Source organism: Suricata suricatta, chromosome 2, assembly GCF_006229205.1.
Source record: "Suricata suricatta isolate VVHF042 chromosome 2, meerkat_22Aug2017_6uvM2_HiC, whole genome shotgun sequence".
Taxonomy (NCBI): domain Eukaryota; kingdom Metazoa; phylum Chordata; class Mammalia; order Carnivora; family Herpestidae; genus Suricata; species Suricata suricatta.
In genome coordinates this window covers 45,857,980-45,870,578 of record NC_043701.1, presented here as the reverse complement: position 1 = coordinate 45,870,578, position 12,599 = coordinate 45,857,980, and the positions used below count along the sequence as shown (strand labels likewise).

Genomic DNA, 12,599 nt, shown 5'->3' with positions numbered 1-12,599 from the left:
TGGGCTACTCTGCAGTATTCAAATTTCAGTGATATGATGGATCAAGTCTGATTGGGCAGAATTTGTATTGTTGGATGTACCTTGGATAATTGGACCAGGTATAAAGCCCAGAGGCTGTAACCATTTTTTGCCATGTAGGGACTCTGCTATAGTAGGGATCCATTATTGTGTCCAAACTGGCTTAATATAATCTATAGGTATTTATGCAATGGCCAACTATCCCACTCTTTCCAAAACAAAACAAGAGCAGACATTATAGCTTATGATCTCAAGCCTTTTAGAGAGAGGAAACCATTCCCTTTTCCACGCAGGATGACAACTAGAGCTATTCTGTTCCCTTAACACTAGCTCATTTAATCTAAAATTGTAAGAAATGCCTCCTGCCTTTTGACTGCTGTAGATGTCAGAGTTCAATGGGTGCTTTGGAATCTAATGAAGGTATTGCTGCAGGGGCTGAGCTGGATAAGAGTCGAGAAGGGGTGCCCTGACTTTGGATGAGTAGCTGGGAAAAGTACCCCTGGGTCTATTGTTTAAAGGGCTCTGCAAGTTGGGGTCAGAGCATCAGCCTCTCTGGAGCCTGGACTCAGGAGCTCAGCTTCTTTGGAGAAGCTGGTATCACCTATAGTGATCCTCATCAGAGGTGACGAATGCCTCAGGCAAAGTCTAATGTGTGCATGGGGAGCATCACACTAAGCATGCCTAACACAAGAGCTGTAATGCAGATTAGGAATGTATGCCAGGGGTGTCACAGTGAAGGAACTGGAGCTGCAGGTGCTAGCATCCTGCACGTGTGAGCAGAACCAGAGAACGGGCTGGAAGAAATGCACATGACTCTCACCCCCAGCTTTGCTACAGCCTCTGCCAAAGTCTCATCTCAAGGTCCATCCAGCACAAATTCCACATTGCAAATGCTCTTTCATGGCCATTTGTTTCTGCGTGATGTGGCCAAACAAAAAGGTCATGGACGTGGAGTTAGACTCCCAGCCCTGTCTCTCACTCGCTGTGGTGTGACCCTGGCCAAGTTACCTGCTCCATTTGAATGTTTCCTCACCCATAAAGTGAATGGAATCAGTCACACCTCATACGGTGGTTGTGAGGGTTAAAATGAGCTGAGCTGTATAAATGACCTAGAATGGGGCCCAACATATAGGACTCAACCTATGTTATTTCTTTTGCCTTTTCTTGAAATGACCATCTTTCCTAACTCCACCTCCAAATGTGTCTGGCTGGCTGCCTTACTCCCCATGTGTTTCCGTGCTGTCACAGAGACCCCAGTGTGTGCAACAAGACAGAAATCGTTTCTCTCTCCAGTAACAGTCCAGACCCTGGAAGCAGCCTAGGGCTAGCGGAGCAGCTCCCCAAGGGCGGGAGCCCAGCCCTGTAACTTGGTGCTGTCGTCCTGGAGAACCGCCCTCGCCCCAGGTGGTTACAGCCATCCCATCAGCGTGCCAGCCACGGGCAGAGAGGCACACTCTTTCCCTTCACGTCTGCAACCCAGGTGTAGGACACATCACTTCTGCTTTCTTCACATTAGTCAGAATTTAGCAGCCATGACATGATGCTGTTCTGAAAATGGAAGTTTCCACTGCAGCAGAGGAAGGGGAGAACTGATCTTGCAAGAAGAGCTGGAAGCCTGGCAAACTCCAGTTCACCTTTCATGCCTTCCTTCAAAGATAGCTAGCTCCTCAGGAAGACCTTCCCCATGGTCTCTTCCATCAACAAACAGGCAGGGTTAGTGTTCGCCGCATTGTGCTCCTATGTGCCACCATGTCCTTGCCTGTGTCACGTGCAGGGTACAACCATAGTGAGGCATGCTTACCTGCACCACCAACGAGAACAGGATGCTGCCAGTTCTCTCTCATCTTGTGGACCAACCCAGTTAATCAGTATGGCAACCTGGGCAACTGTACTGAGACGAGTTCTGAGACTGAGCGGCGTTCAGTGAGAGATGGAGCTGAGGTCAGTGAAGAAGGTCTCTGACAGTCCGGGAAGGAGGAGTGACAGGATGTACGCCATGCATTTGTTGTCTCTGATGCAACCCTTATATACAGCAGATAGCATATACCTGATAAGTATTTCCTAAATGAAAAATAGGAAAGAACATACTTCTACACAGCGATACTTTATCAAGAGCTTGACAGGGTGTCCTGCAACAGCTGTAGAAGCTATTTCTATGGTTATTTTTGCTGTAGCTATAGTTGGATAGCAGCTAGTTTCTAACATGTGAGGTCTGAGATCTGGCCCTCTATCCCTTCGGATACACTGGGGACCTGGCTAGACCTTAGGACATATCTTAACAAATCAATAAGTTCTAGGAGAAGAAACCACATCTTCTTAGCCCAGATATACAGTGATCAGGTTTCCAGAATCATCAAATTTTTTCTGCATCTGTTTCTATGATCCTTTATCTGAAAGTATAGTAATGAAATCAGTCATATTTAGTTAAGCACTGAACAAAGGATCATATTTACAATGAAACATAAAAGGCTATGAAATGTAGATTGTTTCGGTAAAATCAGTGTGTGTATATATATGTATATATATATATATATATACACACACACACATATATATACACACACACACACACACACACACACACACACACATATATATATATCAAACACAGGTGTCCGCATATGTGTGTGTACCTAGCACAGTGCTGCACACAGTGGCGCATGGATTAAGATGATCCTGGCGGGAGAGCGGGTTGCCGCCTGAAATGGCAAAATCTCATCTGGCAGTCTGATGAACAAAAGCAGCCAGAGACCAAGGTTGATGAGAATCTGAAACTGGGGCTCACTTTGGGAAGCCAGGCAGGAAGACAACCAGATCCCCAAGCTCTCAACTGCAGCATAAGCAAATGAAGACAGAGCTGCCTGGGAACTGAGATGGGCAGGTCCAGTGACAGAATTGTTCAGTGTGACAGTGTGTAATGTACAAGAGCTCTGACTGTATTTTTCTCATTTATAGCACACCATGTACATATAAAATCAGAGTCATCTGTACATGTTTCGGTAAATCTCTTTTCTCCCACAGGATTGAAGTCGGAAGGCCTTTACAGAGTCTCTGGGTTCACCGAACACATTGAAGACGTCAAAATGGCATTTGACAGAGGTGGGCTTTGTCTTTGTTGAATGCCAAATGACTCATCCTTAGCATCCTTTCTTTCGGAAGCACATTTTATTCATAGTGGGAATGGGTTTCAGAGTTGTTGCTCAAGAAGCCAAGGAATAATGGCTTTTACAGATCACATAGTTCTCTGCCTTTCTGGGGGAAGTGTTTCTTTAAAAGTTGTGGACAAGTGACTGTGTGTTTAAAATAGTTCTTGAATGGACATGATTTGGTTGCCCAACACTTATAGTCAGTCCCCATGGCTCCGGGGTGTCCTTCTACATCCCCAGCTGAGACTCTCAGTGATGCTTCTCTTTCTCCCCAAATTCCAAAGAACAGAGCATAGGGATGGGATATGCCCAACCCTGAAATAGGGGAAGCCGGTGGAAGTTTAGGAGGTAACCCCTTTTGTTGTTTATACTGTGACAGATGTTCTCTCAGCCACATTCTCTCTTAGGTCAGAGAACTTGGGAGCTTGTTAAAAGTATGGACCACCAGGGTCCACCCTGGGGACTCTGAGAAAGCTAGATGAGCCCAAGAATCTATATTTACTAATTTTTACTCAACTTATTTAAATAGAAAAACAACAAAAAACAGTTCATCCGTTTTTTTTCCCCAGCCCTCACCGCTCCTCTCCTGCAACCACCAATCTGTTCTCTGTATCTATGAGCTGGGTTTTGGTTTGGTTTGGTTTAGATTCTGTGTATGAGAGAGAGCACACGTTATTTCTTTCTCTGACTTATTTCACTTAGTGTAATTCCCTCAAGGCCCATCTGTGTTGCCACAAATGGCATGATTTTGTTCCTTTTTATGGCCAAATACTATTCTGTTATGTATATAAGCCACGTCTCCTTTATTTATCCATCAGTGGACACTTAGGTTGCTTCTATGTCTTGGCTTTTGTGAAAATGTTACAGTCTACACAGGGGTGCGCATCTCTTCCTGAATTAGTGTTTTCATACTACGTTTCTCTTCAACAATCCAATTAATTGTGGAGCCAGTCAAAGGCTGGAACCCCCAGCCTCCTAGAGAGAACCTTCTCTCTGTAGAACAGTAGACAAGGTCTCTGATGATCTGGCCGCTGTATCTGTTGAGTCTCATGGCCCATTCCTCCTCCCTGTGTACTTGATGCCCCTGCAGTCCTGAAATGCACCTTACTATTTTGATGAACAAATACCTTGGCTCACGGTGTTCTGTCCATCTAGAATGTGTTCACATCTCTGCCTGGCAAATGCTTTACCTATTAATCAGGAGTCAGCTCAAGTGCATCCTCGTCCATGAATCCTTCCTGTGCTCCTCCACCCCTACGTTTTCACATGCCTCCTAGCCTAGCAAGCTGCCCACTTCCTGGTAACTGTTGAGTTGCATGCCTGACTTCCCCTCTGACTAGAGCTACGGGAAGAGAGTATGTGTCTTTCTGTCTTTGAGTCACCAGGGCTTAACAGTGCCTAGCACATGGTAGATTCTCAATAGATATTTGTCAAATCTGTAAACAATAAGATCAGATGCCATATCTGCTATCACTGTTTTCTGTACATCGGCAGCTTTTTTTTTATACTCAGAACCAAATTTGATGAGACAGTTGTTCTTTCAATTCTCTATGTAAAAGAAAATGCTAATCATCTCAATAGGATTGTAATTTGAAGTCAAAAAAATGTCTTCAGAATGATTGTGAAAGGGGCACCTGGGTGGCTTATTTAGATGAGTGTCTGACTCTTGATTTTGGCTCAGGTCATGATGTCACAATTGTGAGATTAAACCTGTGTTGGCCTCTGTGCTGAGCATAGAGCCTGCTTAAGATTCTCTCTCATTTTCTCTCTCTACCCCTTCCCAGCTCACATGCTCGCTTAAAATAAAAAAAAAAAAAATTCCAAAAAAGGTTAGAATAGAGTATCACCTATACATGACGGAAGGTTAAAGTTTCCCAGATTAAAGTCCTAGGCACAGAAGAGAAAGACCCAAGATAAATGTCATGAACCTGAAAGAGAATTGAAACTGTAGATACTCACCTATTACGTTGTGTCTGTGATCTTCAAATCCAAAAACTACTGGTATAGCTATATAAAAGCATCTTGATTTTTTAAATTATTATTTCAGATTGCTATTCTATGAACTTCTGTCTCTGGAATATTAATTACTATGTTAAATTTCTATTTAGCAAATTACCAGAGGCTGGGTCCAAAGAATGACTTTTAGTCAATTTCACTACCCTTTTGGCTACACTTACTCTCAGACCCAAAACCCCTCTTCCCAAACTTCTTTTTGTTCTTTCCGGCCGTCCGGTGTTGTTAGAAGCGAGAGTAGTCAGCTGGACTTGTACGGGCGCGTTGCATTCAATATTGTGGGCATGCGTTAACTTGGCAAAATAGGTCCTAATTAGGAATTGTATATCGTTGATCATTTTTCAGATGGTGAAAAGGCAGATATATCTGCCAACGTCTATCCAGACATAAACATCATCACTGGAGCCCTTAAACTATACTTCAGAGACTTACCCATTCCTGTTATCACCTATGACACCTACCCCAAATTTATCGAAGCAGCAAGTAAGTATCGAGAGCTAATCTTTTAACTGTACCACATTGTTAAGTATAAGGCTTTTCACGTCAAGACAAAACTCAGAACTGTTGAAGTTACTGCATGAGCACCTGCTTTGCCAAGTGAGGACACAATGGCACAGTTAATAGAAAACCAGGCACAGTTCACCAGCTGAGTGGACCCAGTACCAACCCAGCCGCTCAGCTGAGACACTGGGCGCCAGGCAGTTTTCTCTCCACATCGTCGCCGCTTCAATCCTGGGAACTGTCCTGTTCTATCTTGAAAGCAAGAATGTTTCTGTAGTTAGAAAAAAATAAAAATCAGATGTTCTTCAGTGAGGACTATACAGATTAGCTACTTTCATCCATTAAACAGACCATTGCTAATCGATTAAAGTCATGCTCCAGGTTTTACCCGCCAATATTGTTCAAAATTAATAACACACCAAGAATCTACTGTGTTGAGCGCTATACCAAGACTTCTCAATAATATCCTCTAGTTTAAGCTTCTCATCTGCCTGGTGAGGCAAATCTCATAATCTCATTTCCCAGAGCAGGAAAGCTGGGCTCTGAGAGCTGAGCTCACTGGACCAGGAAGAGAACACCATCATCCTTGGTCTTTCTTCTGCCCACAGTTGCTCATTTAGTGTCTGGCACATGGGCTGACTGCTGTCAGGAGAGAGGACCAAAAAGGGGGCGGGGGATGGGAAGTGGTGCTGCGCTTTGCCCAGGAACGTAGTGAGGAAGGGGAGGTTCAGATGCTAGAATGCATGACATAGAAATCAAGCACACCGTGAGGAATTATTTATAAAAACTATAATATTTAAAGGTAAATATACGAATAAGATGCCTGATGGGAACGAAAGGGGCAGGCTGGGATTAGTGCAAGATGTACTTTCCTGATGAGCTGTGGTCCTATTTCCTGGAAGGAGCATTCTTTCCTGGGTCCTGGTGGTCCTAGGTGGAGAAGGTTCTGGCAGCAGAGTACCTTCTACCCCAGCAGGAACATCAGGGGAATGTTCTTTGGATGGCTGCCAATACCTATTAAGAAGCAGAAGCATGCATGTCTCCTTCCTTTGTTAATACACCTAGTATCTATTTCCTAACCCGGACTGGACAGTGGGGCCAGCCCTGCCAACACCTGGGTGAAAAGTGCCATGAGTGCTGGCTCAATCGGCGGGCTCACTGGCCAGCACCCTGGGGTCGTGGAGCGTATTTGGTTATGGTCGCCTGCCAGGAAAACACCATCAGCCTCAAGAGAACGCTATCTGGTGTGATCCAGTTTAAATTAAAGCTCATGCCAATGAGCTTTTTAGTAAACCCAGCATTCAGAAGATGGGCAAAGCACGGTGTGTGCCACCAGGAGACATCTCCCAGGCTGCACGTTCCAGGGCCAGCCTCCTGACGCCCACCCAGTGGACACCGAATACACGTGTGGTTCCCAACCTCCAGGCATTTCTGGAAAAAGGCAAGACACAACGAATTGATTAGTTTAGGTGAAATGTTACCTGCAATGGCATGAACTTCTTAGACCTCCCCTCCATCTGCAACTAGAACCAGCCCAGTTTGCTACTTCTCTGAAAACGTTAATGTGTCAGCACCGCACTAACACCTTGTTTGTGCTCTTACAGAGATCTCCAATGCAGATGAGAGGCTGGAAGCCGTCCACGAACTGCTGATGCTGCTGCCCCCCGCCCACTATGAGACCCTCCGATACCTGATGATCCACCTCAAGAAGTAAGCCAACGTTGGGGCACCTGGGTGGCTCAGTCGGTTAGGCATCTGACTTCAGCTGAGGTCATGATCTCACAGTTTGTGAGTTCGAGCCCCGTGTTGGGCTCTGTGCTGACAGCTCAGAGTCTGGAGCCTGCTTCTGATTCTGTATCTCCCTCTCTCTCTGCCCCTCTTCCACTCATGCTCTATTTCTGTCTCAATGATAAACATAAAAAAATTTTTTAAGTAAACCAACTGGACATGTCATCCACAAACCCCATCTGCCTGGGACAGTGAATGCCTGAGGAAGGGTTCATAACCTTTCTCCCCAACCCCACTGAGTGGACAGACCCTCCTTCAAAGTGAACATGCTGCCTTCCGCAGGCCAGCCCCACTCGTCACTGCTAGAGCCCTCACTCTGTGCCAGGGGGCGCTCGCTCCACCCACTTTACGTGTGTTATCTCGTGAGGTGGGTGCTGTTAGGGGCCTCAGGCTACAGAGGAGATTGCGGACATTTAAGGAGGTAAGATAACTGATGTGAAGAGGTAAAGTGAAACCAGATTGAAATCCAGGCGGTCTGATCCAGAGCCCACACTCTGCCTTAACTATTTGTCTACACTGCGTCCACATCTGCATGTGCTTCCCACACATGCCCTATCCTCTCTGCCTTCTGTTCTTCTGCACCTTCTCGTTCCAGACTCCTGAGCCTTCCTTGCTTCTGGGCAAGCACATTCCCACCCCGATCCCTTGTTCTTTTTTATGTATTAGTGACTGATCACCGAGTAACAAATTGCCCCAAAAGTTGGAGGCTTAAAAGAATAAAGACTTATTATCTTACAGTCTCTGGGATCAGGCATCCAGGTGGGGGCTTAGTTGGGTGCCTCCGGTTCCAGGTCTAGAATGAGGCTATGGTTGAACCGATGGCCAGGCCACCAGGCTCCCTAGGGAGGAGCATCCACTTCCACGCTCACTCACGAGGTTGTTGGCTGGATTCAGTTCCTCAGAGGCCGTGTGACTGGAGGCCTCACTTTCTTGCTGACTGCTTGCTGGAGGTCACCCTCAGTACCCTGCCACGTGGGTCTCCCCATGGGCAGCTCACAAAATGGCAGCCGGCTTCCCTCAGAGCAGACAAGAGCACTCAGCATGAAAGATACAGTCCTTCTGTAACCTAGTCCCAGAAGTGACATCCAATTGCTTTTGCTGTATTCTGTTTGTCAGAAGCAAGCCACTAGGTCCAGCCCATCTCCCAGGAGAAGGGATTACACAAGAGTATGAATTCCAGAAGGCAGGCATCACTGGGGGGCCATCTCACAGGGTGCGCACCACAGACAGCTAAGCACTGCATTATCTGTGGGGATGTTTGGGTATTTGCAGTCTGGTTCCAGACTCTCTTTCCTCAACTGTGGGTTCCCTTCACTGTGCATCTATAATGAGGTCAGTGAGTTGGTCCTGGATATGTCGGAGGGATCAGGGCGTTTCTGTGTGATGTCCCTCCTGTTTTTGAAACACCAATGTCAGTGGCTCCTTCACAGATAAAATGCACCAAAAACTGTCTACAACTGACTAATTTCCAGATCCATTCAGTAAGTGAAAGGAAGCAAGTTGAGAATACTGTATAAACACTAGGTGTAGACGTTTCTATTTTTCTACCTTATAAAACATATTTAATATTGTTGCTCAGATTCAGGGTGATTAGAGACGTAATAACATTTCGCTCAGAAGGTTTCTGTTTTGATCAATTTATCCAAGTTAAGAGTGTAATTTTTGGATAAGTAATAGACTATGAAGGCCAGCCTGGTTTTTAATTAGCTATAAATTATTTCTTTAGAAAGAAATAGGTTCTAATTTTTACAGTTTGGAAGGCAAAGTGTCATTATCAGGAAAAATGCTGCTATGTCCCAGTTGAATCTTTAATGCCAGTAATTTAGTGTTTTTATCATGAAGGGTTTGCTAACCATCTTGTTTGGCCAGGCGTGGTGCCTGACTTAATGGGGAGATGTGAGCAATCTGATAGTGAGGAATGTTCCTCTTTCCCACCTCCTCAGCTTTGTAACATGAAAATAATGCTAAGTGGCCAATCTTAATTAGCTCCAAGAGAATAAAAATAAAGGCATGGGCTTCCACGCAGAACCTAAACATGGTTTAATCATATTTTGCCTTCTTTCGAGCAGCTATTCTCTTTTAGGTCCATTATGAACATCCAAAAAGCTCCATTCCTTAAAGGAAGAATCTAGCAGCCTGTAATTGTATTCTACTAGGAAGACAGTGAGCCAACTCTGGAGTTTGAATTTTATTCTTAAAGGCTTTGCTGTTCTCAGCTGGATGTTGAAATGATGATTTTTGATTCCAACAATAATTACTGCTCCAGACCTCATCCTGTGGGAACCAGAAATAATGTCCAAGTGCTTTCCTGTCTGGCCACCTTCCAGCCCTTCCTCTGTCCCGTGATAATGGCCTGGCTGTTCCTACACTCGTGGCAGGTCCCATCCCACAGTAACCTTGCTCCTCTGACCCCAGCCCTGCCAGCAGACCAGGAATCTGCCATCAGCTTCGCTGATTATGAACATACAGACCGGAGGAAGCAGCTATACGGGGAAAAAACTTCCATACGAGCCTGGACTAAACTCTGCATGCACTATGGACCAGTTAGAAACCTGCTGCCCCTTCCAACCAATATCCTCTAATCACATTTCCACATTTATTTAGGACGAAGGACTGATTTACTAATTTTAAAGATATGTCTGTACCAGATTCACTAATTCACTTCCCCCGGCTGCAGGCAGTGTCCACGATCTAAAAAGAAAAACAAAATCAGAAAATTACCTTCCTAAAAATACTTTTCTATAATTCTGATTCTCGGGGTTTTTGGTTTTTTTTCTTTTATGATTTCCCAAACCGGAGAAATTCTCAGGAGCATACGTGCACCATCAGCGTACACATCCGTCTGCAAGCCTGTGTAACGTCTCTGTTTGTGTGCTTGTTTCGCAGGGTGACTTTGAATGAAAAGGACAATTTCATGAATGCTGAAAATCTGGGGATCGTGTTCGGGCCCACCCTGATGAGGTCCCCTGAGGACAGCACCCTCACCACCCTGCAAGACATGCGGTACCAAAAGCTGATCGTGCAGATTCTAATAGAAAATGAAGATGTTTTGTTTTAATACACCAGGGAAATGAGCTGAATGGCCCCAGCCCCATCTGAATTGATAAGGCTAAAGGAATAAAAGCATTTCTTATGCTTGGTTTGTTTTCCAAACAAGTGGCAGAATTTCCTGGGCCACAGCAGACTGTCAGGTCGGCTCCTGTGTCTCATAGACACTCCCCTCGTCCACGTGTGAAGAGCAGGGGTGACAGTGACCACGGACCTTGTCGTGGGTCTTCACTGTGCCTCCTACATATGTCTGTTTTGCTGGAAGAGTGATTAATCTTTAACTTATTAAAAAAAGGCAACGTAGACCTTTAAGCTTCAGTCTTATCAGTAATAAAAGGGAATTTTAATTCATAGAGGTACTTGATACAGTTATACATTTTCCACTTACAAAAAGAAGACAATTCTATGTTAAATGTTAAATGAGACATATTGTAATATGTATTTTTATTTTAGCTGCAAGAATGTTACTTTATTTCAGCAAATAGAACTCAATGCAGTGCATTGATTATGACCTGTGTACCTTGTCCCGCTTCTTGCTGTGATCCCTGAAAACGTTTACCACGAATGCAGTATTATCTTGACATACCTCTGTCCTTATCAGTGCTTTGCAGTGAAAGTTCACCAGCCACCCGTGTCCCTGCTTTTGATAGTTTTTGCTGTAAAGCACACTGGCAGTTTGCTGGCTTAGGTTTACAGCAATTGTAGGATGGTCTGAAACATCCACGCATTTTCTTTCCATAACAACGTTGAGAAATCCCCAGGTATGTTTTGGCATTGGGTGTTGTGTCTCCGTATCATGTGTGAATGTCCCATAACATGCAGAATGTGGTCGTTTTACATAAAATGATTTGGGAACACGGGTTGAATCTGGGCCATGTAAAAAGTAAGCACTTTCCCTGTTTTCCTTCCTTCATTCAGAAATGTCTGTCACATTTCTGTTCTTATGAAGAGTGAGTCTGCAGAATAATTGATTTTTCTTTCCTTTTTGTTTTATAAACAAGACTATTTTTAAAAGTAAGAATGAATAAGTTGGCTTTTTACAAATATTTGTTCCTCCTGGATAAAGTAGCTCTGGATGGATAATTTAATATGACTTTATTACTATAGTTCCATCTTATCGGTTATATCTATCTTAGCATGAGCTTTTCACGGCAAGATTTCTATATTTTGTAACATAGGTAAAATATTTAAGGCATCAAAACCTGTAAATCTAATGTTTTTCTGCAATCCAACGACAGTGTCTTTTCCTCGATTGTCTTGAGCTGATCCATGTACTTACTCAGTGGTGTGGTTGTGGAGCCACGATGAGAATTACTGTGTGAGAAGTGAGCCGGAAGGAGGAGGGCAGTGCAATTGGTGTCCCGGATGGTCCCAGGGGCTGCGCGGATTGGCTCCGTTGGCACACGGGGGGAGGGGGGTCAAAATGGTTCCGCTGGGTCCCCGCTTGATGGTTCCTCCCAACTGTACAGATTTGTTTGTTGTAGCTTCTGTACTTCTTGATACTGTCAAAAAATTATCTGAAAATGGTTTTATTTTGTGAAGTGAATAATACTTTGTAATTTATGATAGTGTAAATGGAAGGAAAAGCATTAAATGTATTAAATTCTTCTGTCTATCATTTTGGAGTGTGCAAAGAAAACGTGTTGGGGAGCAAGAGGAGAACATGTAAAACACGATTCCCAGATGGGTTCTGGCTACTGAGTTTCTCTCATCACCAAAACATGAGGAGGAAACAGAAACATCCCACAGGGTCCCCGACCCTGCTGCCCACCCCTCCTCCAGTGTCCACCCTGGAGGGCCAGCTTGGGATGAGGAGACTAATTCTCCGCCTTCACTGTCCCTAAGATCTGCTGCATTTATGTTTTTCATTAAGAGATGTAGTGTTTAGAGCAAATCGCCCTGCGTCATCTGCAGGAGAACAAAACAAGAGTTTTTGAGCCAGGAAGACTCGAGTTTGAATCCCAGATCTGTTATCAGCTGCATATGACCTTGGGAGTGAGTTTGCTCATCTGAAAAACTGGGAAAAAAATGTTCTGGTTGTGACATCTTAGATGAAATGATAATCTAAGGTCATTAGTAACAGTT

General features: G+C 44.4%; 1 protein-coding gene and 1 long non-coding RNA gene across 5 annotated transcripts in view; one reads left to right on the top strand and one right to left on the bottom strand.

Annotated features, from left to right (window-relative positions):
* Positions 1-12,132, top strand: part of CHN2 (chimerin 2) — a 291,932-nt gene extending 279,800 nt beyond the window's left edge. For all 4 annotated transcript variants that reach the window (XM_029925752.1, XM_029925743.1, XM_029925761.1 and 1 more), the window contains 4 exons: positions 3,040-3,117; positions 5,523-5,660; positions 7,283-7,388; positions 10,353-12,132. In XM_029925752.1, coding sequence (XP_029781612.1) covers positions 3,040-3,117; positions 5,523-5,660; positions 7,283-7,388; positions 10,353-10,524 — 494 coding nt within the window. In that variant the 3' untranslated portion in view covers positions 10,525-12,132. The remainder of the gene's footprint in view (positions 1-3,039; positions 3,118-5,522; positions 5,661-7,282; positions 7,389-10,352) is intronic.
* Positions 6,451-8,602, bottom strand: LOC115280714. Its single transcript, XR_003903897.1, has 2 exons — positions 8,203-8,602; positions 6,451-6,692 (listed from the first exon to the last, which is right to left on the bottom strand). It is a non-coding gene; the product is annotated as an uncharacterized LOC115280714 (long non-coding RNA).
* Positions 12,133-12,599: the final 467 nt, after the last annotated feature.